The sequence below is a fragment of the Alligator mississippiensis genome, chromosome 1 (genome assembly GCF_030867095.1).
Source record: "Alligator mississippiensis isolate rAllMis1 chromosome 1, rAllMis1, whole genome shotgun sequence".
Classification (NCBI taxonomy): Eukaryota; Metazoa; Chordata; order Crocodylia; family Alligatoridae; genus Alligator; species Alligator mississippiensis.
In genome coordinates this window covers 367715534-367740847 of record NC_081824.1, presented here as the reverse complement: position 1 = coordinate 367740847, position 25314 = coordinate 367715534, and the positions used below count along the sequence as shown (strand labels likewise).

General features: G+C 45.5%; 1 protein-coding gene across 8 annotated transcripts in view; it reads right to left on the bottom strand.

Moving 5' to 3' along the window:
- DZIP1 (DAZ interacting zinc finger protein 1) overlaps positions 1-24963 on the bottom strand; it is an 85079-nt gene extending 60116 nt beyond the window's left edge. For 2 of the 8 annotated variants that reach the window (XM_059721120.1, XM_019486954.2), the window contains exons 1-5: positions 24825-24963; positions 15315-15418; positions 14695-15189; positions 4687-4771; positions 2868-2995 (exon numbers count right to left, since the gene is read on the bottom strand). In XM_059721120.1, coding sequence (XP_059577103.1) covers positions 2868-2995; positions 4687-4771; positions 14695-15189; positions 15315-15317 — 711 coding nt within the window. In that variant the 5' untranslated portion in view covers positions 15318-15418; positions 24825-24963. Of the gene's footprint in view, positions 1-2867; positions 2996-4686; positions 4772-14694; positions 15190-15314; positions 15419-16080; positions 16152-24824 lie in introns of all 8 variants that reach the window. The other 6 variants (XM_019486951.2, XM_019486956.2, XM_059721118.1 and 3 more) reach the window with 5 other exon arrangements.
- Between the last annotated feature and the right edge of the window lie 351 nt (positions 24964-25314).

Below are 25314 nucleotides of genomic sequence, written 5' to 3'. Positions count from 1 at the left end.
AGTGAAGAACCAAGGGAGCCCTTGATATTAGAAGATTTCTTCCATAACAAAGATCCATGAGCAGGGGGAAAATAATCACAGCCTTAAGGAGCCTGCATAAGGAATTAAGAAAAAACAACAACACCACAAAAAAAACCCCACAACACAAACCCAGAACACCAAAGGGACTCACAGCTGCTATGGATGAATGGGGAACATAAGCAAGCATAGAAAAATCCACCTCAGCTGAATAAACTTCCAAGCATCTGTTCCACTGGTCCTGTTATGCTGCTACATAAAGAAGGGCCATTAACTCCCCGGTATGAAGGAACAGGCAGGGACAGGAAGCTCAGGCAATGTGAATCAATGCTAAAAACAATTATAGCAGCATCTTTCCACAAGTGCTTACTCCCTTACAAACAGCTTCCTGAAATCCTTTCAGAGCCACAAGTAATACTCTACCTAGGTCTTCTATTAGCAATAGGCCTTTTTTCAACATCAGCTGAAACATGCAGTCTGGCCAGAAACATAACTGTCAGGTAAGCATGGGCTTAAGCATGGGTTAAGTCCTTCCTTTGCTGCCTCTTAACAGAAAAAACAATGGCTTTTAGTGTAAGATTACCAGTAAAATTAAGGGAAGTTTATGACCATGAATGTAGGAGAAAATTATCAAAAAGCTGAAGATGGGGAAAATTACAAAGCAATTTAAAAATGTATTTCAATTCATAAAAGGGTGAAGAAGACAGCATACTGTCTAGGTAGATATGGTAATGAATGCACACAAAAAGAATAACTACTGCTAAGTGGACTCTGATAAAATATCACCATCTCTTTTGGGTAGCTGATGGATTGGAGAGTGTGAAAAACAGGTGGGTTTGTTATGAAAGGAAAGGAACATGGAGACTTCAAGCAGGATAGGGGCTAAGCGGAAAGAGAAATACTGCATACTTTGTGTAAAAGTGGGTTTTCCTTAGCAGTAAAGAAGAAGAGGGTTAGACAGCTAGAGTTATGTTTATTCTGATTAAAATAAATGTTGAGTGATTCTTTCAAAATTAACAGTCAGCAGCAGAGTAAATCAACGTGTTGTTTGAAAAGTTCCGCTGGTCCCTTGAAAGAAAATAGTTAGTTGCCTGAATGACTAGATATTTACAAGCATGTGGAGAGAAACTTGCTATAAGAAAAAAGGTTATGTTAGCAATCTGGAAACACTGGGGGCAGCATGTTTGGCCAAAAGCCAGACAGTCCATTTTAGACACCTTTCCTGAGTGTTTAGTTGGTTTTAATCGGTTCAGTTAAATGAATACTTTTGTCTCTTTTCTGTGGGATGTTCTGGACAGGTGTTTCAAACGATACCGTCCTGACAAAAAGAAGACTGTTCCCACCCTCCCCATCCCATTCTTTAACTAAATACCAGAGTTGGGGACAGCTGAATGAAACAGAGAACAGGAACGAAGTGTCTGTTTTGTAATCAGAAAACTACTTCCAGGATGCTTCTTATGTGTAGAATTTAATTGCCAAAATAGTCTCCGAGACCGCTACTCTCTCCTCTATAATTTTTCCTACAATCCACCTCCAAGACTGTTGACTGTATTTAAATAGTAATAAAAATTCTATGATTCAAAATGATCAAGATGTGCAGTAGCTTAATATAACTACAGAATCGTTATTTTTGTTTTACTTACTCTCTTACCAGGAGGATCATAATGTTGTTATTACAACAACAAACAAGAATCACATTGTTATTGTCATATTACTGTAATAATAACAACAATCAAAGTAAAGCCCCTGCCTATAATTGCCATCACAGTACTATTACCCTATTATTGCTTTTAAATTATTTCACTCTAAACTTTTCTTTCATCTCTCATTGAACCTCACCAATGGCTGAGACTATGTACTGCTTTAAGGTTACTCAGGTCCTTTTGTAGACTGGTTACCAGGGATCCCGGTTTTCTCCAATTAAAAAAAAAATCCCCAATTTTCAGACTAAGAAATGTGACCCAAAATAATCCACATTTTTCCATGATTAAAATGAAACACACACACACACACACACACACACATATATATATACATATACACATATATGGATTTGGGGTTACTTTTTTTTTTAAATCTGAAAATTGGGGACTTTTTTTTTTTTTTTTTAAATCAGAGAAAACCAGGATCCCTTATGATCACATAGGGTTCAACTCTAACAAAAGGCTGAAGTAATAGCCCTTGCCTTGCCTCTTGTCATTCCTCCCTAAACCATTATCTCATGTGGTAGACAGTAAGTTTTTCATGACTAGGAATATTTTTGACCACTACATGCATTTATAATGCTGTAGCTACATACCAAATCAGCACAGTATCTATACATTAAGACCCATTTTAGCCACATAGGCACCTAAATGGGACCTAGGTGGAATACAGGTGTCCAAGGCCCAAAGAGCAATCCAGACTGGGCCTACTTCACAGTCACAAAACTCAGCAGATACTCAAATTAAGATGATATCTATTTTGGACTACAAAATTCCCTAGGTACCCAGACTTCTGAGCAGCATGCTCAGAGCAATCCGGTTTGATCCCCTATGCACTTTCCCCCACCTACCATTTACTGTGATTGATATTGGAGTTAGGGAAGCTTCTAAGTCCCAGCAGGGACAGGGCTCATTAAGCATGCTGGGAACATTGAGTTTGGCTCAGAGAAGCTCAAACCTATATTTCCCACTTTCCAAGATAGTGCCTTAAATACCAGGTTATAAAATGGGAAGGGCAGGACATTCTAATATCCTTCCTGTTAAAATTATGCTAAAATTAAATTTTACACAATAGTTACGAGGTCTGTGATCACAGTCCAGAATACAGATTCTTGTAAGAGGTTGATAATACTTAGTGTATACTACCTTAGAAAATCTGACCATATTAGCATGTTGCTCGGCCTCTAGCTCAGACTTGGTGAGCTGTAACTGCTCCTTCAACTTATTGATCTCATCCTGTAATTTATCTGTCTGTGCTTTCTTCTTTTGCTCTGCTTGAAAGAAACATACATTTGCAAAATGTTAGTTATATTTTTGGGAAATGTGACTCTTCCTGCAAAGGCCTTTCTCCACTGCTTCCTCCACCTTTAAATTCTGTGGACCAGAACTCTCCTAGACCAGCTCTTTCCCTAATACCACCCCATCCCACCCCAAACACTTAGTTCTTGAAATAAAACATTTTCCCGACTACCAGGATGCATTCCACAGATTGAATACCACAATCTTACCAAAAATGCAACGTGTAAAAGATTCTAGTATCTTTTAGAATTTAAAATACTTTTTAAGTGTTATAAAATCCAATTTCACTTACAGCACAGGTTCAAAAAAGGAATGAAGTGGGGTTTCTGTAAGATTTATTTTGGTAAGATGCATTAGACAACATTTAATATAAGCAGCTTCTTTTATCAGTAAATGTTTAGCTTCTTTAGAGAGAGTTTGGTGGAACTTCCATTTCCAAGTTTCATTTGAAGGATTACTGTCAAAAAATTAGTTTACAATGTACGCTCAAAAGTGTAGCCTTTAATCTTAATGTGCCACTCTACCTACCTATATAATTTTTATAAAGTTCATAAATATTGGGGTTGGAAAAGACCTCAGCAGGTCATCGAATCTGACCCCCTGCCCTGGGCAGGAAAGAGCGCTGGGGTCAGATGACCCAGTCAGGTGCTTGTCCAGTCTCCTCTTAAAGACCCCCAAGGTAGGGGAGAATACCACCTCCCTTGGAAGCCCATTCCAGATTCTGGCAACCCTTACCATAAAGAAGTTCTTCTTAATGTCTAACCTGACTCTACTCTGTCAGTTTGTGGCTGTTATTTCTAGTTACTCCAAGGGGTACCCTGATAAACAGAGCATCTACTATCCCTTGCTGTCCCCCACCAATGAATTTGTAGACAGCCACAAGATCCCCTTTCAGCCTTCTCTTGCTTGTCACAGCGGTATCTTAGTACAAAGCAGGCCATCCAGGATTACCAATGCATCAGCACCTATGTTCTGTGTTGTGTTCTAAGAATGTTTAGAGTTACAAGGACAAAAGCCAAGCACCTTCAACTACCTAAAGTTAACGTATCCTGAGATAACTTCACCTCCTGGTCGGGAATGTTGTTTATAAGACATTATTTTAAAATAAGATGAAAATAATGTAACATCATCTCAGGGGAAGCTAGATGAAATGGCTGCTCAGTAATAGAATTATTTCTTATAGTTGTATCATATAGTCAGGCGTAATTCTTTATGAACATGATCCAACTCTCATTGACTTCAATGGAACTGGACTGGTCCTAGGTGATAACTCAATGCAGATCAGTAAAGGGTTTTTTTTCCCCATAATGCCAGCTATTTATGCTACCCATATTTTTGTAATATGGCAAATTTTATCTACCCAAAGAAAACCATTGTTCTGAATTCTCCCACTGGCAAAAAGTGTTCTATAAGAATTTGGTTTGAAAAGTAACTGTAAAGATGGCATACAAATCTATGTTTATTATTGTTCAGTAATTTATATATCATATTTGATAAGCTTACATGCAAAGAAATAAATCTAATGGTCAGATATAAAAATTTGCCCTGGGATCTGTAAGTCAAATGAGCTTCTTCTACATCACAGAAAATCTTGAGTTACAAGCCTAAATACATGTTCTATATTTCCATACTATTTTAACTTTTTTGACAGCATGAAAGTACATACCGGTGTGAGATTCCTCTGGATGGCGCCGCTGCATATGACTTTGTAGAAAAGAATAGTTCATAAAAGCCTTCTCACAAAATCGACACTACAAAATACAGAAAAATACCTGATATGTACATATCAACAATATCAGCTTTTGGGGGTGTCTACATGTATGCTTTAATGCCCATTAACCTATTTTAATGCACACTGAAGCATCATTAAAAAGCATGCTTTTTCGTTAATATGCATTAAAACAGGCTAATGCACATTAAGCATCATTTTAAAAAACCACGTTAATGTACATGTAGATGCGCCCAAACAATTACAAGGTAATATTTTAAATTATATTTCATCCAGACATTTAATGCCATTCTAGTACATCCAAATTCTGTCCCCCAAATTCAAATATTATCATACTGAAATTATTATTAAAAATGTTGGCACTTAGGAACCACAGTCACAGATCAAAACTCCAGTGTGCTCAGCACTGTGCAAAATAGACCAACAATATAGATTTTAAGTTATTTCAGACAGGATTTAAATATAAAAAAACCCAAACTGAGTTTGGGGACAAGGAAGCAAAGTGGCAATACTGATCAGGAAACAGTAGTCTCAGCACAACAACAGTCGTAACCACTGCCAAGATTTTTGTAAGAATCGTGGCAAAGGAGATCACACTAGAGACAACTAATTAAGCATTCATTTTAATGTTTAATTAAAACATTAAAATAAAAACATCAGGATGAATTCCTCTATAAGATGAAATCAGTAGCAAGTAACTAGATCACAGATATTTGGGAATGTTTGACAACTGCATCCAGCTGAAGGCAATGTAAGCCCATGGTGTGGGAAAACATAAATGAATTTAGTAGCATTCTGTATACCTTTGGATACTGCAGTGAAAATTGGAAAGTAGTTCAAATAATAGCCCCTATTATTTATCACACTTTTAAAATAAAACATCCATCTGGCCTCAAAGTTACTATTTTAGGTTAAATTAAAATTAAACATAACAAAGCTCCATCTGGAGCTAAACCAGGCTGAAAAGAAAAATGCATGCTTCTTTCACTCTTAAATATATGGTCAGTTTCTCTTCCTCCATTAATATATATACATCATATTTACTTGAATCCGAGATGAGGTTTTATTCCCCCCAACCAGCACAGAGGGATAAAACACCTCATCTTGGATTCGAGTACCTGCCTGGGGCAGGTGGCAACAGCAGCTCCAGTTTTAGCTTGAGCTTGGGGCCAAAACCAGAGCTAAGCCACTGCCTGCCCTCAGCTGGAATGCCTCATTTGGTGGCATGTGGCTGGAGGGAGTGTAGGGGGAAACCATGGGGTGAGGGGGGAACCTGCAGGCTTCCCCCTCTGCCTGTGCCTGCCTCTCCACCCCTTGTCCCCCTGCCCCAATACTTTCTGTTCTGGCTCCAGTCCCTCCAGCTCCAACCAGGCCCTGCCTGGAACTACCACTGCTTGTCTCTGGACAGGCCGGGGCCATGCTGCTGCTGACTGCCCCAGAGGAGTAGAGCTGCATCAGAAGATAAGGTGTCGCATGCACAGGGTGGGGGGCAGAGACAGCCACAGAAGCACAAGGGGTAGGGAACAGGCAGCTAGGGGCAGGAACAGGCATAGAAGAACAAGTGGCAGGACCAGGCAGCAGTCATTTGGCGCGCGGGGGGGGGCAGTATTATAAAATCTAGAGATGGAAAGTGGAATCTAAACACAGCCTCTTAGTTCAACTAGTTGATCTTGGAGCACAGGACAATTGCTGCGTTGTTCAGTCTTGTTTTAACATAGCTTCTACTGCTACTTTTATTAAAAGACATACTCCATTAAAAACATAAGAATGCCATTTACTGGGTCAGACCCCATAGGTCCATCTTGCCTGGTATACTGTGTCACACATTGATTATTGTTTCTCAAACTTGGGTGTACACATCCCGGGGTGTGTGCAAGTTGTGCATACATATGCATATAAATGTATGTCTGTATGTAGACACACAAAATAAAACATTCAGCTGGGTTTTTTTATACCTGACCCTGCCTATTAACACTGTTGCTACTTTACACTCATATTTGTAAACATTTATTAAATTTCAATTCTATAAGGCTTTTTTCAATTCACCTTTAAAGAATATTCTGTTTTAAGAATAATATAAAATGGTATCGTGCTCTACAGCATGAGCGAAATGTACAGGTGTTGAAATGTACTGACTCACTGAGAATCAAAATATCCCATTTGTAGAAAATTGACCAGTATAGAATGCTGTATTTCAAAACACAGAAATATCCTTGAAAAAGCCAGAACTGGACTATCACAATGATGAGTAAAAGACAATTTAAAACTCATTCAGCAGATTCAAGATGTTATCATTTTAGTCAAATTCCCAGCTCTCATCTAATATTTAAATTATTTTAGTGATAGCCAGTATACTATTAAATATATGTCTTGCAACTCCCACCAAGGCCATGAATTATTAAGCTACATTTTGTTGCATAAATGCAAGAAAGTCCTAATATAAAGTCTAGATAGAGAAGATACAGTACAGCAACAAAGCAAAGAACCATCAGGGATCTCTTACACTGTAACAGATTACGCATGATTTATGGTATCAAATTGGCTGTGAAATACTATTATCCATTCAAGCACAAAACTCATGTCAGTCTGACTTGGATATAGTAGAAGCAAGCTCTTACTTTCAAGACAGGATCAACACATAGAATTGTAATTCTCTGTTCCTGTTACTGACAAAATGTGTGACATCAGATTCCTCAAATTATGCTTTATGGTATTAAATGCAAAATAAAAAAATATGTAATCAATTGCAAGTCAAGTCCAGTATACAATTTTCTGGTTTCACTCAGCCACTTGAAGTCTATATACACAGATCTAGTTATATTTGCATTCTAAATGCAATAGGAGGATTATTTGTTTTTTTGCTGCATTTACAGAAAAGCAATAAGTGATTGGTTTTCATTGTCAACCCAAATCAAATACTTTGGTCAATCAAAGCATCCAGAAGCTGCTACATGCAAAGTACATAAACAGTTTGCCTTAAAGGCCCCTATTTTTCAGCTGAGTCTACAGGGGAGCCTTTTGCATCTGCACTGTATTCCAATGAAGTCCATCCACTAGGATATAACAACTGAACAATCGGGGCACAAATGCAAAACATGACAAATACCATGGCTTATCATTAAAAATAAGGTAATTCGGGAAAAATATGCGTTTATTTATTGGATTAATGGAGGTTTAAGTTATCCCGAGTCAAGATATCTTAGAATTAAATTTCCCCTAGCATCATGACAACCATGATATGTTGGTGGTCAAAAGCCAATGGTGGCACCATGGGGGAAAGCATACCCCGTTCTTAATTATGCTGTATGCATTCTGTACATAGGGCTTTGACCTTCAAGGCTGTCAGGTTAACGCAAACAAAGGGCATGTCTACTATATAATGACCATGCATCCGAGCTAGGAGACCCCAAACCACACCCTGCCCGCTTACTGCTGCACATATACTTCAAACCCAGAAGTGCACTGGTGAAGATGTTCTGAGACATCAATCTGTGGCCAGTCCCAAGATCTTGCTCTCCAATGCACTATTAGGGACGACCCTGGAACCACTTCACAGGTGTGCTTCCAAGTTTGGAGAGTGTGTGAAAGCATGGGTGGGTGGGATGTGCTTGGACCCACTCTAATCAGGAGACATGCTCCACATGAACTTTACACACACACACACACACAAAGATAAAAAAGCATACAAGGCTGGCCATGGATACTGTTTGCCATGTCTTGATTCAGTAAGTTCTTTTCATTTCAGAACACACTAAGGTAGAATGATTCATTCCTGAAGTACAATACAAAAGCTGACAAACCCTTAAATTAAAGGCCCCCATTCTAAACCCCCCACAAATTGCACACTGCTGGTTATGACATATCACCCTTCCCTTGAACCTGTACAGAAAATCCTCAAAAAATTGCAACCCATACTAGAGAGACCCTATTCTTAAAAAGACCTTCCCAGAGCCACCCATCCTAGCCTTCAAACAAGCACCGAACCTCGCCAACCTCATCACCAGAAGCAAACTTCCTCAAGCCCAGAACACACCAAAAGGCTCCAGACCGCGCCAGGACAAGAAATGCAAAACCTGCCAACACATCTCCACCACCCCCACAATTACTACACCCCACAACAGAGACATCAGCATCCCTGGATCTTACAGCTGCACTTCCAGAAACGTAATATACCTCATCCAATGCACCAAATACCCTGATGGAAAATACGTAGGAGAGACCAAACAACAACTGCGCACCAGAATGAACGCACACCAGAAATCTATCAAAGACAGAAATACCCAATTACCGGTGGGGGCACATTTCTCACAGGAGGGCCACTCTCTCTCCAATCTCTCAGTCCTGATCCTCAGGGAAACTTACACAACACTTCCCAGAGACGAGCCTATGAGCTCCATTTCATCAACCTCCTGGATACTAGAGATCATGGACTAAACATAGACATTGGATTTTTGATACATTATAATCTGCCTGGCAACTGACTCCCCAGCCCAGCCCCTGGCTTCTTTACTTTTCATTCCATCCAGGAAGAGCACACACCAACTGCTGAAACTTCCTTAGCCTGACGAAGGGTTTTTGAACCCGAAAGCTTGCTTAATAACTATTCTCCAACTATCTGGGTTGGTCTAATAAAAGATATCAAATTCACTCAAAGAACCTTGTCTGCCTATGTCCTTAGACCAGCACGGCTACAACCTACACCCCATCTACATGTTACACTTGAAGTGTGATTAATCAGTTCCAGCCACATGTTCAATCAGTTAATGGAGCGATTAAAAAAAGGAAAAAGCTGCAAAGTTATTCCACAAAATATGTGGAATAACTGTAGCTGCTTCTTATCACTCCATTAATTGAACATGTGGCCAGGGGCCCCTGTAGCTGGGAGTGCCATCAGCTAATCAGGAGCACCCCTGCAGCTTGGAGATTGCGCCCATCAGCTGAGGGGGCTCCCAGCCACGGGAGCCTGCTTCTCGCTGATGCAGGGGGAGCCCTATCCTGAGCTCCCTCTGCACTGGCCATAGTGGGATGGGATCCAATTCGCAATCCCAAATCACGCCTCTTCCCAGGTACAACTGCACGGCTCACGCATTAGATCCCATCATGCCTTTACCTGCATGTGTAGAGGGGCCCTAAGGCCTAGATTTGAAAAGCAACATAAGCACCACAGTGTTAAGCATTAGGAACTCCACTAGATCAGGCCCCTCAAGGCAGAAAGAATGCCCTGTTTTATGTTTCATGGTCAGTTGAGGAGGTATGGGCTGCTGGGATATTTCCGGGCAAGTACAGAAACAGAACTTGAGGCACATGGAGAACTTTAACACTGAAATGGAAGTACCCTAGTCAACTTACGGTATATCTATACCACTTTCCACCTGCTGCCAAGAATACATGGTCCCTATTATCCTGATAAACCTAGAAGTGCAGCAATGAAGCTGCATTCAAGCCTGCATTTGACCGGGCTTTAAACTAAGCTCACATGGGGATGGGCGGACAACCATCAGAGCAAGCTCACCAAGCATCAACGGCAAAAATCAGCAAGTTAGGATGCACAAACGAACCCACTCCCACCCTAGCCCAGGAACAGAGCTTCTGCATAAGTACAAGTAAGCCTAGGGCCTCCCATGGCAAACTTTCTTGCCTGTACACTAATGCTAGGAGTTTGGGGAATAAACAGGAGGAACTGGTCCTTTTGCTAACCAAAAATGACTACAGTCTCATAAGGATAACAGACGTGGTGGGACTCCTCTTATGACTGGACTACGGGTATAAATGGCTATACCTTGTACAGGACAGATCATGCCGAGAAAAAGGGTGGGGGTGTAGTTCTCTATGTCAAGGAAAGCTACATGTCCCTACAAGCTGAGATTGGCACCCAAGGAGGACAACTGGAGACCCTTTGGGTTAGAATACGAAGGGAACGTGGTGAAGGGGATACAATGAGTCTACTACAGACCTCCAAACCAGGAACAAGAACTTGACCAAGAATTTGCCATGGAACTGGCCAAGGCTGCATGCTCTTGGTGCATGGTTGTCATGGGGAAACTCCAACTACTGGGACATCTCACGGAATTAGCACTCGGCCAGATCTGATCGGTCTCAAAGTTTCCTTACATATGTGGATGAACTCTGCCTGTCTCAAGAAGTTTATGGGCCGACAAAAGGGAAGGTGCTGCTGGACCTGGTACTGGCCAAAGGGGATGATCTAATCTGTGACCTAAGAATTGAAGGGAAGCTGGAGGACAGTGACCACAAGTTGATCGCTTTTGGTATCCATTGCAAAGCTAGCAAGTCAGCCAGCAATGCAGTAGTCCTCGACTTTAGGAAAGCTGACTTTCATAAGCTCAGGAAGCTTGTTTTGAGGCCCTGACAGACCACGATTTCACAGGGAGGGGAGTTCATGATGAAGAGATCCTAGAAGCACTAGGGGAGTCCATGCCAACCCATAGGAAAGGTGGTAAAAAGGCTCAACAACTCCCTTGGCTCAACAGGGAACTAATTAATGGATCTCCTATGTCTCTAAAGAGAGGCTTATAAAGGATGTAAAACAGGAAATACCACTAAGGAGGAGTATTCTATATTGGTCCACACCTGCAGGAAGCAAACTAGGAAAGCCAAGGCTGCAACTGAAGCGGCTACACGAATCAAGGACAATAAAAAGTCCTTCAGATATGTGGGAAGCTGAAAGAAAAACAAGAGCAACATTGGACCCCTGCTAAACCAGCTGGGGCAGCTGACTATCAACACTTAGGAAAATACCAATCTGCTTAACGATTACTTTGTGTCGGTTTTTCACCAGCCCAAAGGGACCACCCTGCCTAACATGATGTGGGATGACCAGGGTGAGGGTGAATCCATTGGCATGGATCTTGTGAGGAAGCATCTTGAGAGGCTGGACACCCGCAAATCAGCTGGTCTAGACAGATTGCACCCAAGAGTGCTAAAGGAACTGGGAGACGACATAGTGCGGCCACTGGCAAGGATATTTGAGAACTCGTGGCGCTCAGGCAAAGTACCTGAAGATTGGAAGAGGGCCAATGTGGTGCCCATCTTCAAGAAAGGGAGGAAAGAAGACCCAGGAAACTACAGGCCAAATCAGTTTGACCTCAATCTCTGGGAAGATTTTGGAAAAAATTATCAAAGAAACCATTCTTGACAAACTAACAGAAGACAACATTCTGAGGGATAGCCAGCACAAGTTTGTTGTGGGAAGGTCTTGCCTGAGCAACCTCATTTCCTTCTGTGATCAGTTGACATATCACCTGGACGAAAGGGAAGAAGTTGATATAATTATTTGGACTTTAAAAAAGCCTTTGACCTGGTGTCCCATGATGCCCTCATGGAAAAATTGGGCAACTGCGGCCTCAGTCTGATGGCTGGGGAACTGGCTCCGAGGTTGAATCCAGAGATTGGTAGTTGATGGAACCGAATCAACATGGCACTCAGTGACTAATGGTGTCTCCCAAGGCTTTGCTCTCAGACCTGTACTCTTTAATGTCTTCATAAACGATCAGGACACTGGTGTCAGAAACAGACTGGCTAAGTTCACTGACAACACCAAACTTTGGGGAAGAGTGTCCACACTTGAGGACAGGCTGGTGACCCAGGCTGACCTCAATAGGCTTGCAAGGTGGGCGGATGAAAACCTGATAGCATTCAATATGGAGAAATGCAAGGTGCTCCACCTCGGGGGGGGAAAAAACCCGCATCACACTTACAGGTTTGGCAGTGCTACAATCGCTAGCATCATGACCAAGACTCGGGGGTCATGATGGACCGCAAGATGAACATGAGCCACCAATGCGATACTGTAGCTGGCAAAGTGAACAAAACTCTGGCTTGCATCTACCGATGTATCTCAAGCAAGATCCAAGATGTCATCCTCCCATTGTACTCGACCTTGGTGAGATGACAGCTGGAGTACTGCATCCAATTCTGGACTCCACAATTTAGAAAGGACGTGGAGAAGCTTGAAAGAGTCCAGAGGAGAGCCACATGCGTGATCAGAGGGCAAGAGAACAGGCCTTATGAAGAAAGGCTGTGGGCTATGGGACTCTTCAGCCTGGAAAAGCACAGGCTCAGGGGTGACTTGATGGCAGCCTATAAGTACATAAGGGGTGTGCATCATGATCTGGGGGAATGACTGTTCACTAGCGCACCCCAAGGGATGACAAGGTCCAATGGTCATAAACTCCTGCAAGACTATTTTAAGCTGGTCATAAGGAAAAACTTCTTTACTGTATGAGCCTCCAAGGCCTGGAACAGACTCCCCCCAGAAGTGGTGCAAGCACCTACTCTGGACAATTTCAAGAAACATTTGGATGTTTATCTTGCTGGGATCCTTTGACTCTAGCTGACTTCCTGCCTCTTGGGTAGGGGACTGGACCCAATGATCTTACGAGGTCCCTTCCAGCCACTAATGTCTATGAAATCTATATCTTCAGTATGTGAGAGTGACCCCCATTGTATTTCTAGGTTAGGTGCATGCCGCCAGGAGCAGCTGGGCAGGACATTTCAAGAGGGCTTCAAAGCTGGAGGAGAATTTTCAAGATTTCAATTTTGGAATGATGTACTGAAGTTCCATTTTTTTTATTGACATACAAAATCTAGAACTCTTGGTTCCAAAATGATACCTTTTATTAGACCAACTGGAAAATGGCAAGAAAACTGTCCTTTTCTGCAATATTTTTTTATTGGGCACTTTGCTACTCTACGACTTCATGGGCCAACTTTTTCTTTGCTGGCTTTCCACCTTGTGTAATCCTTAGTTTCATAGGCACTCCACTTATGTGCATACTGGGTAAGTGCATGATTTACTTAACTGCAAAACAGGATGCCAGCCCCATTTAACTACTTTCTGTTTCATAGATTTCATAGACATTGGGGCTGGAAGGGACCTCGGAAGATCATCGAGTCCAGCCCCCTGCCCAAAGGGCAGGAAGTCTGCTGGGGTCATAGGATCCCAGCAAGATAAGCATCCAGTTTGCTCTTGAAGGTGTTCAATGTAGGCGCTTGAACCACCTCCAGTGGCAGGCTGTTCCAGACCTTGGGGGCTCGGACAGTAAAGAAATTCTTCCTTATGTCCAGCCTGAAACGGTCTTGTAGTAGTTTATGACCGTTCGTTTACAGTGTTTACAATGGACCAAACTCCAATTACCTGTCTGCTGGTCACATGCATAAGCCATTTCAATGCGAAGCATCTTCCAGCCCTACTGCCTACTTTGTAATGCAGTTGTGGTCTAGTAAGATAACTGAAATGAAATGGTGAAAGGGAAACAGGTGTCAAAGGACTATTTTAGAAGCCTTGAAAACGACCAGAGCTAATTCCCTCCTTCAAACATGCCCTACAGTATAGTAAAATGGATACTAGTATGGGAAGTCGATCAGCCAACAAAAAAATCTGTGGGAAAACCAAACAATTCCTTCTCCTCTCAAGCAGTGTGAGGTTCTTGCCCAAAAGCCTGAGTATGAAACTACTGCATACTGAAAAGCGGTGGTTATTTGCAAAGAGAAAGGTGTCAATATGAGAGGGACGTGGGATCAAGCAAGGCATGCCCTACCTGCACAGGGAATGAACCAGGGGAGTGGCAAACATGGACAGCAAGGGCAAACACCGGCACATGAGTGTCTGCCGGTACATGCATGCTCCTGAGTGTGTGTGAACCTGGTGGAGCAGGAGGTCAACCATACTCTCAAAGTAAGGTGTGCCCCACCAGCAACAAAAGCAAATGCCTATACATGTGCATCTGTGCCCCTGAGTGCATGTGTATGTGTGTGAGAGCCTGTCTGGGTAAGCGGACAGGCATACGCTGTGCCTAGCTGCCCAGGGGCTATGCCACGGGACTGGCAAGCACAGGCAACAAGGGCACACACCTGCGCATGTATACGTGTCTGTACACGTGAGTGTGTTTGCACATGCCTCCTGGAGGGGGAAGGGGGCCTGCCTACCTGGTGGCAGCTGGCTCCAGCCTCCAGCATCCTCTGCAGGGCACTGATCATCCTTTTGCGCCGCCGGCACTCCTCCTGCAGCCGCTGCACCTCCTGCCCATGCCGTGCCGCCTCCTCACCCAGCTGGTCACGCTCAGCCCGGGCTGCCTCCAGCGCTTGTTCGAGGGTGTGGAGTTGAGTGGCCAGACCATCCTGGCAGTGCAGCAGGTACTCTGTGGCGAGCTGCGCCAGCCGCAGCAGCTTGAGCAGCAGCGGGTCAGCAGGGCCACGGCAGTGTGGGCAGTACTCCCGCTCCGCACTGCAGAAGGTGATGTGCGCCAGGTGCTCCTGCAGCAGTGCCACATCCCGCTCACGCTCCACCCGCTCCACGTCCACCGCACTTAGGCGCCGCCAGTCTGGGCTGCCCTGCCGTGCCCGAAACCCGAAAGTCGGCACTGCTGGGGCCGGGGCGGCCATGGCTGCATCCAGTGGGTAGTACACATGTTCCCGAAATGGCTGCACACACAGAGAGAGACACAAAGACATGGCTTAGTGTGTCTAGAGAGTGAGAAGGGCTTAGCATGGGCTGGGGAGAGGAACTGCCCTCCTCTGCACTGCCCTGCCCAGCTGCAGCCTCTTACCATGCCTAGCGGGCCTGGCCCAGCCTGGCCTCCACTCTCACTGGCTGTGTGGGGCCCACGTTGCTATGGCTACCACTGCCTGCAGGCTAAAGCCTCTGCGGTGCCTGGGGGGGGGGGGAGGGGGAGAGAGAGAGAGAGAGAGAATGAGCATGTGAGAGCATCACACACACACAAACCCATGAGTTCAGCAATACCCCTGCTTTGCTCTCCTCTGCCCCCATGCCTCCCCTCTCCCCACTGTGCTGTTGTACCCCAGGCCTCACTGCAGCTCCCACCCCAGCCACCAAGCTCCTCACCCCACAAATACAGCCTGTCCCTGCTTCACTGCCTCTTTATGCCCCCCACCCCCAGCATCTCTCCAGACACCCCTTCTAGCAATGGTTTGATACTCCTCCCTCCCAGGTATAGTACCACCCTATACTGCCTGCTTTGCCCCTCCATCCACACACTATCTCCTGGGACCAATGAGCCCCTCCTCACCTCACCATGCCCTAACAATGCAGCTCTCACTGGGTACCTCTGTGCCTCCCTATTGCTTTAGCACCTCATCCTCAAGTAATTCACCCACAAACACATTTCTTGCTTCACCAGGCACCTCCACGCATGTTGCCCTAGCCCAGTGATTCTCAACCAGGGAGATGAGGCACCCTGGGGTGCCCTGAGATCCTTTCAAGGGTGCTGTAGGGCACCATGCTGTATTAGCACTGTTAGATGTACAAACATGATTCACATCATAAACCCAGAGTTTTAAAACAGGAATCCATACCATTAAAAGCATTCTGACCTGCTGTGGTGTTTTTGAGTTCTTTGCAACAGAAGAAATGTCCCGTAACATTTCTGTAGCCAAAAAAACAAATGAAACTTAAGAGCTAGAATTTTCTGTGGGGTTCCTCAAGTCTATCTAAGGGTGCCTAAAGTTTATAAAGGTTAAGAAACACTGCCCTATCTTGACTGCTCCCTACACAGGTTCCCCTTACTACACCAGCTAACCTCTCCAGCCTCACCTGCCACAGTACTAACATGCACCACATGCTTGCACTTCCACACACTACCCCATGGCATCACTGAACCCCACTACATCACAGCTGCTTTCCACCCACTCAGCTGCCTGCAGGTAGGTGCTCATTTTGCTGGGCGAGTGTAGTGGGTGGAAGGCAGCTGAGAGCTGGAGCTGGAACCCTGCCTGCTGGAGCAAGAGCCACTGAAGCTTCCTCCTCGCCCAAAGCAGTAAAGCAAGAGCAGGAGGAGTCACCGCTGGAGGCGAGGGGAGCTGAGTAGCATCAGGACAGCTGCAGCTGCACTGGGAACAGCTGGCCAGGACTGGGGCTGGAGGATAGGTGACTGATGACTGCCTTGGGTGGGGCTAAGCCCCATATGGAGCACCACAGGGTCAGCTGTGGGCCAGATCCAATCAATTGGTAGGTGTACCCTGCAGGCCAAATCCAATCCATTGGCAGGCTAGATCTGGCCAGAGGCTCTATTTTTGCCTACTTTTGAGCGACATCAGGACACTGAACAATTTGGTCTGGCCTTTGGACTGTCTTAACGGTCTAAAGGAGAGATGATAGATCAAGGGCAGCCTCCACTCCTCCATACTCCTGCCTAGACATATGCACTGAAAGTCTTGGTGTGATCTATACTAGCCAAAAATGAAAATGTAACTCGCATGCTGGAATGTTCAGGCTCTGACCCTTGGGTCTGATTCAGACTTAAAGAAAACGGCACTGCTAAACCATAAATCGGTTACACTCAGAATTGACATTATCAGAATCTTGGCTCTTAGATACAGGTTCTATCCAAGAGAATGATTACATTATATTCTGGCCTGCAAATCCAGCAGGAGAAAGGAACAAGCAGGGAGTAGACTCTGGTATTAGTAACAGCTTCCTATCCCTCTGTGAAAGCCACATTGCTGTATCTATTCGATTCATAACGCTCAGCATGCCTACACAGAACACCTTCAATCACATTGTTTAAGTGGTTATGCACTTACCCTTCAAGCTAGCAGCGAAGACAAGAATATTTTCTACCAACAGCTTGAAGAAGAGATTGAGAAAACTCACAGAAATGAGATCATTATAATACTCGGCAACTTCAATGCAAGAGTTAGATGTAATTTTAAGAATTGGCCTGGTATTGTGGGCAATTACAGAATTGGTAGGATTAATGTAAATAGACAGTGAGTGTTAGAACTTTGTGCAAGTCAAAACCTGTGTTACTAACATCTGCTTCACTGGCAAATCACAAGAAGGACATTGTGGAAGAAACCAAGATCAGTTAGATCTTGTACTGACCAAGTATAGCCACCTGAAAGAAATTCTGCATATGAGGTCTTATCTCAGCGCTGACTGTGATACTGACCATGCCTTAGTCTGCTGCAAAGTCAGAATCCATGTCAAAAAGATCCACCATTGCAAGACTACCAGTCACTCTCACATAGGTATCAGCCAAACCAAAGACAGAAAAATGCAGACTATTCAATGAAAAAGTTGCAAACGCAAGTTTACCTAACAACTCAGCCACTGAGGCTTGGGAAGGCTTAAAAGCGAACATGTACGGTGCTGCTATAATAATATTTGGCAAAACAGTGCAAGAAAAACGCACACTGGTTTGAAGAGCACTCTGAAACCCTTCTACCACTGGTTGAGAACAAAAGGACAGCATTAACCAACTATAAGGAATCTCCCAAGACCATAACACTAGAAAATCTGAGAAAGGCTTAAAGAGAAATGCAAAAGGAGGCTAAGAGGCGTGCCCAAGATTTTTGGCTAAACCTAATAATAGAATTCAACATAAGACGGCGAGTGGGTAAGGTAACTAGTAGGGTGAAAGTGCTAGACTTTAGGAAAGCTGATCTCAATGAACTCAGGCGATTAGTCAAGGACGCACTGCAGAGTAGGAGTTTTGAAGGGATGGGAGCCCAAGAAGGGTGGCTGTGCCTTAAGGAAACAATCCTTTGGGCACAAAGCAAGACGATCCCCGAGCGAGGCAAAAGAGGGAAAGGGGCCAGGAGGCTTCCATGGCTGACCAGAGAAATCCACGGCAGCCTAAGGGCCAAAAGGGGAGCACATAAAAAGTGGAAACAAGGTGAGATCACTAAAGATGAATATACCTCCTCTGCTCGTGCTTGCAGGGAGGCAGTTAGACGGGCCAAAGCTACCATGGAGCAGAGGATGGCAACCCAAGTAAAAGGCAACAAGAAATTGTTTTTTAGATATATAGGGAGTAAAAGGAAGGCCCGGGGAGGAATAGGACCCCTGCTAAATGGGCAGAAACAATTGGTGACAGACAGGGGGGACAAGGCTGAACTCCTCAACGAGTTCTTTGCCTCAGTGTTCCTAAGCGAGGGGCACGACAAGTCTCTCACTGGGGTTGTAGAGAGGCAGCAGCAAGGTGCCAGACTTCCATGCGTAGATCCTGAGATGGTGCAGAGTCACTTGGAAGAACTGGATGCCTTTAAGTCGGCAGGCCCGGATGAGCTCCATCTGAGGGTGCTGAAGGCACTGGCTGACATCATTGCAGAGCCACTGGCAGGAATATTCGAACGCTTGTGGCGCACGGGCCAAGTCCCAGAGGACTGGAAAAGGGCTAACGTGGTCCCCATTTTCAAAAAGGGGAGGAAGGAGGACCCGGGCAACTATAGGCCAGTCAGTCTCACCTCCATCCTTGGTAAAGTCTTTGAAAAAATTATCAAGGCTCACATTTGTGAGAGCCCAGCAGGGCAAATTATGCTGAGGGGAAACCAGAACGGGTTTGTGGCGGGCAGATCGTGCCTGACCAATCTAGTCTCTTTCTATGACCAGGTTACGAAACACCTGGACACAGGAGGAGGGGGGGATGTCATATACTTAGACTTCAGGAAGGCCTTCGAAACGGTATCCCACCCCATACTGGTGAACAAGTTAAGAGGCTGTGACGTGGATGACTACACAGTCCAGTGGGTGGCGAATTGGCTAGAGGGCTGCACCCAGAGAGTCGTGGTGGATGGGTCGGTCTCGACCTGGAAGGGTGTGGGCAGTGGGGTCCCGCAGGGCTCGGTCCTTGGACCGATACTCTTTAATGTCTTCATCAGTGACTTGGACGAGGGAGTCAAATGTACTCTGTCCAAGTTTGCAGATGACACAAAGCTATGGGGAGATGTGGACACGCCGGAGGGCAGGGAACAGCTGCTGGCAGACCTGGATAGGTTGGACAAGTGGGCAGAAAACAACAGGATGCAGTTCAACAAGGAGAAATGCAAAGTGCTGCACCTAGGGCGGAAAAATGTCCAGCACACCTACAGCCTAGGGAATGACCTGCTGGGTGGCACAGAGGGGGAAAGGGATCTTGGAGTCCTAGTGGACTCCAAGATGAACATGAGCCGGCAGTGTGACGAAGCCATCAAAAAAGCCAATGGCACTTTATCGTGCATCAGCAGATGCATGACGAATAGGTCCAAGGAGGTGATACTTCCCCTCTATAGGGCGCTGGTCAGACCGCAGTTGGAGTACTGCGTGCAATTCTGGGCACCACACTTCAAGAAGGATGCGGATAACCTGGAGAGGGTCCAGAGAAGGGCAACTCGTATGTTCAAGGGCCTGCAGACCAAGCCCTACGAGGAGAGACTAGAGAAACTGGACCTTTTCAGCCTCCGCAAGAGAAGGTTGAGAGGCGACCTTGTGGCTGCCTATAAGTTCATCACGGGGGCACAGAAGGGAATTGGTGAGTATTTATTCACCGAGGCGCCCCCGGGGGTTACAAGAAACAATGGCCACAAGCTAGCAGAGAGCAGATTTAGATTGGACATTAGGAAGAACTTCTTCACAGTTCGAGTGGCCAAGGTCTGGAACGGGCTCCCAAAGGAGGTGGTGCTCTACCCTACCCTGGGGGTCTTCAAGAGGAGGTTAGATGAGCATCTAGCTGGGGTCATCTAGACCCAGCACTTTCCTGCTTATGCAGGGGGTCGGACTCGATGATCTATTGAGGTCCCTTTAAACCCTAACATCTATGAATCTGTGATGACATTCAGGAAGCAACTGATGCAGGCGATAGCCACAGAATGTACGAAGGCATCAAATGAGCAAGTGGTCCAATTGAGAAGAAAACAACTCTGCTGAAAGACTTAAATAGAAATGTCTTTACTGATAAACAAAAACAACTTGAGAGTTGGATTGCACATAATAGAATTATATACTCTAGTAAGATGAAGTCTAATACAAAAAGCTTGGAGTATTACCACGGTTTGAAGTTACGATGGATTTAGACAAGCCTACATTAGCATAAAGTCATTAAATCAATTCCTGGGAACAAGGTATCTGGAAACGACTGTTTGCCTACTGAAATGTACAAATGTGCCAATGACGAATTACTTCAAAAGTTTCATAAAGATATGCTGCTCTGTTGGAAAGAGGCAGTGGTACCACAAGATTTCAAAGATACTCAGTTTGTACAATTATGCATAAACAAAGGAGGATAAAACCAACTATGACAACTGTAGAGGTATCTCCCTGTAGAACATAGTCAGAAAAATTGTCACTTGCATCATGCTCTCTAGTCTGCAATCTCTAGGTGAAAGAATCTATCCTGAAAGGCAATGTGGCTTTTGCTCTACCATTGATATGATATTTTTGGTCAAACAACTGCAAGGAGAAGTGTGGAGAAAAACGAATACCAGTGTGCATAGCCTTCACTGATCCAATGATGGCCTTCATACAGTCAACAGACATCAACAGTACATCAACAAACAGGGGTATGTCTTAGCTCCCATGCTTTTTAATGTTTACATTTCTGCTGCTTCATGCATTCAAGGGCAGTAACGATAGCCTTTATCGTCTAACCAGATTAGATAGAGGTTTGTTCAATATCACAAGATTTAGAGTGAAAGCCAAGGTGAAAGAACTGGTTCTGAGAGACTTCCTGTTTGGTTATGATATGGCCTTGGGTGTCCACAGTGAATCTTCCCCACTAAATCTCTTGGGCAGATTTTCTGAATCGTGCAAGAGCTTCAGGATAGCAATTAGTTTCAAGAAGACTGTTATCATGTACCAAGGGGCAAAAGAACTGATACCCGACATCATTCTGAAGGATAAATCTCTTGGTGTTATTGAAAGTGTTTGCTACTTGGATTCTACAATCAGCAGGAATCTTGACCTTCAGACTGAATTAACAGAATCAAAAAAGCAGCTAAGATTTTTGTCTATTACAGAAACATGCATGGAATAACAGAAAACTATCAGCTAAGGTGAAGATGCAAATCTACAGGACTTGTGAGCTGTCATTCCTGCTTTAGAGTTCAGAAATGTGGACTACATATGCTAAGTATATCAAAAGACTGAACAGCTTCCACATGAGATGTCTGCAGAAGAGCCTGAAAATAAAGTGGGAAGAAAGAATACCAAACACAGAGGTGCTGAAGTGACAGGACTGACACATTTAGATGCCCCTATCAAGAGGAGGTTGTGATGGATCAGCTATGACAGGATAATGGAAGAAAACTGTATCGCCAAGAATATTTTGTATAGTGAGATTCAAGATGGCTCTAGAAACCAGGTCACCCTCTACAGAGGTACCACGATGAATTATTTTTATACCATTTTTGCATGCAACATCAGCACAGAAAGCTGGGAGGAGCGTGCAGAATCCTATGCAATCCAGAGGGAATATCTGACACTGGGTGCAGCTCAATATGAAGAAGCTTTCATCCAGAGCATGGAAGCAAAATGAGAAAAAAGAAAGCAGCATGCTCTTAACTTGTACTCCAACTAAGACAATATACGCGAGACTTGCAACAAGCAACGTCGCTCTCAAACTGGGCTTGGCAGCTACAAATGGATTCATCAGGATCCAGTTAAACCACTTACATGTACACCATGATCCAGAGAATCGATAGTTGCCTACTAGATACTCATAACACAGCGGTCTATGCCTACAACAAAAAAAATATTTTTGCTTCTGAATTTCCCAACAAGAGGTCCTCAACGAATGCTGCTATCTACATTGTTCTTCAGTAGATGTCATACCTTTTATTAGACCAACTAAACAGCTGGAAAGATTGTTCCAATTTGAAGGGTGTTTGTGGCCGCAAGCTTGCACAAAACAATCTTTCCAACTATTTAGTTGGTCTAATTAAAGAGATCACGTCAACCCAAAGAACCTTGTCTGCCTGTCCTTAGACCAACACAAGCACAAGCATGCGTGTGCCCCTGGATCTGCTCAGGACAGGGTGGCCTGCAGGCTCGGGCCAGGGCTACGTACAGGGTGGATGGTGGCGTTAGGAGGGGGAATTGGGGGGGGCCCCCCCCGTGGGAAATTTTGGAGAGGCTACAAACCCCCTGTAGCCCCTTCCCAGAGCTGTCACTATGTGCTCTGAGCACAGCCCAGTGCAGTCCCCACTGGGAAGAGCTCAGCCCACAGCTGTAGCCCACCCGCATCCTGCGTACAGATCCGGGACACATGCCTCTCCCCTATGCCCTCCCAGGGTGTGTGCAGAAGTGGGAGCCCCTCCATGAGCTGAGGCTCCATCCCGTGCCCCACCCCAGCTGGGCAGTGCCTGCCCCAGCCCCACTCCCTCCTTCACTGCAGGGGCCTTGATCTGCTCCTGCCTCCACCCCTTTCCCCCCCTTCCACCACAACAGACTTATCAGTTGGATGCAGCTCTCCATGCTGCCAGGCTGTGCTTCTTGTCACCTACATACTGAATTGCAGCTGCACGCATGCACAGGGCATTTATCAGCCAAATTATTGTCACTTTTGCCTGGAATGGCCAATTTCCGATAGTCAATTTTCTTTATATTGGTACCAATGCAATATCAGACCAATGTATCAGTGCACCTCTAATAGAAACTTAACCTCTTTAGAAAACATGAAATCGAGTTCCTCCTAGGTATCACTGAACTATATACATCGTTATTTTGTCAACTCAAACATTTCAAAAACAAAAAGCCAACTTCCTATAAAACTGGTACTGTTTTTGATGCTGTATTGAGGACTGACTCCATTTTTATAACATCCAGTCTACTCAGAGATCACTAGACTGAAGGCAATCATAGCTGAATAAAAAACAATAATGTCTAAAATGTCCATGATTTCAATGCCTTAGAACAACATGAAATATCAATGTCAGAAAGGTTTTTCATTCAAAGATGTTCTTAAGACATATGAGAAAGGAAGCCAGCTCCCAAGGATCTTCGAGATTAATTCCTGATCTTCAACGCATCTAACATGGCAGTTCTACTACACAGAACATATGCAGATCTTTGAGCTGCATATTTCTGTCCTGCACTGCCATAAGGATACCGAGGCCAGGAAAGAGCTCGAGTCACTAAGTCTTCATCTTATGCACACAGTGTGATTTTAAAGCAACTGCTGTTAAATCAGACTCGGCATAGACATGATTCAATTTGTTAAATGGTTATTAAACCATGTTTAAGTAGGCATATCCAGGCTGCATTTTGTGCTGGTCTCAGTAAATCTGTTTTAAGTGGATTTGAGAACTGTATCTTGGAATAAGGGCAAAGTCTAGCATGTTCCAAGGATGACATCAGGAACTGTTTTGGTATCTGTCCAGGCTGCCAAGCTGAGGGACATAGTTAGTCCTGTTAGTCTGAAGTCAAACAGAAGTCCGGGTAGATTTGCACCTTATACAGACCAGTAGTTCCCACCCTCCTTAGACTGGAGGTGCCCCTTCCTTGGACTGGAGACACCCCTCCACAATATCTGTGAATTGAGTGTGCCCCGTTTCAGGACCCAATTGATTTATTACAGTGGTCACCTCCTTGCAGAGGGGCCAGGCAGAAAGACACACATGGGTGCACTGATGCACACAACCAGACACACAGACACACACAGAACCAGTCACAGGCACTCACGTGCGCAGACATAACCAGATGTGTGTAAACACAGGGAACCAGACACGGGCACACAAACACACAGAGAAGCAGACACCCTTGCAAACGTGCACACACACATAAATGTTGTGTTCCTCCTGAGGCTAGGGGGGGCACGTCGACTGCCCGCAGGCAGTGGCGGCATTGTTGGTGGTGGGGGCATGGTGGCAGGGAGCTCCCACAGGTGGCTGCAGCAGTGTCCGCGGTGCGGGGGGCGGCGAGCGAGGACCGCCCGCAGGCGCCACTGGTAGCGTGGGCAGCAGCCAATCTCAGGGGGTGCGTGTGCACCCCCTACGCAACGCCAATGCACAGGCACACAAACCCAGACCCGCACACAAACCCGGAGAACCACCCACACGCACACAAAACCAGACACATACGCAGAGACCAGACATACACTCGCAAACACACGCGCGCCCATGCTCAGAACCAGACGCGTGTGGAGGCGCGCGGACCACACCACACGCGCGCGTCGGGCTGCAGGGCCGCAGGACAAAGCGGGCCCCGACCGAGGATGCCCTGGGCCGGGGAGGAGAGGGGAGGGGGGGGGACCCCGCGCTAAGCCAGGCCGGGCAGGTCCTCCTGCCGGGAAGGGGGCGGCGCAACAGGGTGCGGGGGTTTGCAGCCCCGGCCCCGCTGCTCTCACCTCGGGCTCTCCTCGACCAAGCGGCTCCGACGCAGCTGCGACAGCCGCAAGGATCCAGGGCGCTGCGGCTGCGGCTGCGCCAGCTACGCGGGGCCGACAGCCCCTTCCCGCGCCCACCCCCGCCCCCGCCGGCAAGACGCGTCAGGGCGGAGCCGCTGCAGCCTGGCGCTGGGGGGGCGGGGCGGGGCGGGGGGGCGTGGCGCTTCTCCGCCTTCTGGCGCCTGCAGGCGCAGAGGAGTGGGCGTGGTGTAGGGCGAGCCTCGGGCTGCGGGCTGCCAGCCGAAGGCTTTGGAAGGATCTGAAGCCGCAACGGGGGGTGGAGGATGCTTGCTGGTCGCAGCGCCACATATGGCTCCTGACCGATTCACGCGGGTTTGGAAATGATTTGGCTGATTTGGCTCGGGACACGAAACATTTTCCATTTAAAAAAAAAAAAAAGTGGAGGGTACACCCCTGTACAATGCACTGTGGGCAAGGCGCCCTACAAGTC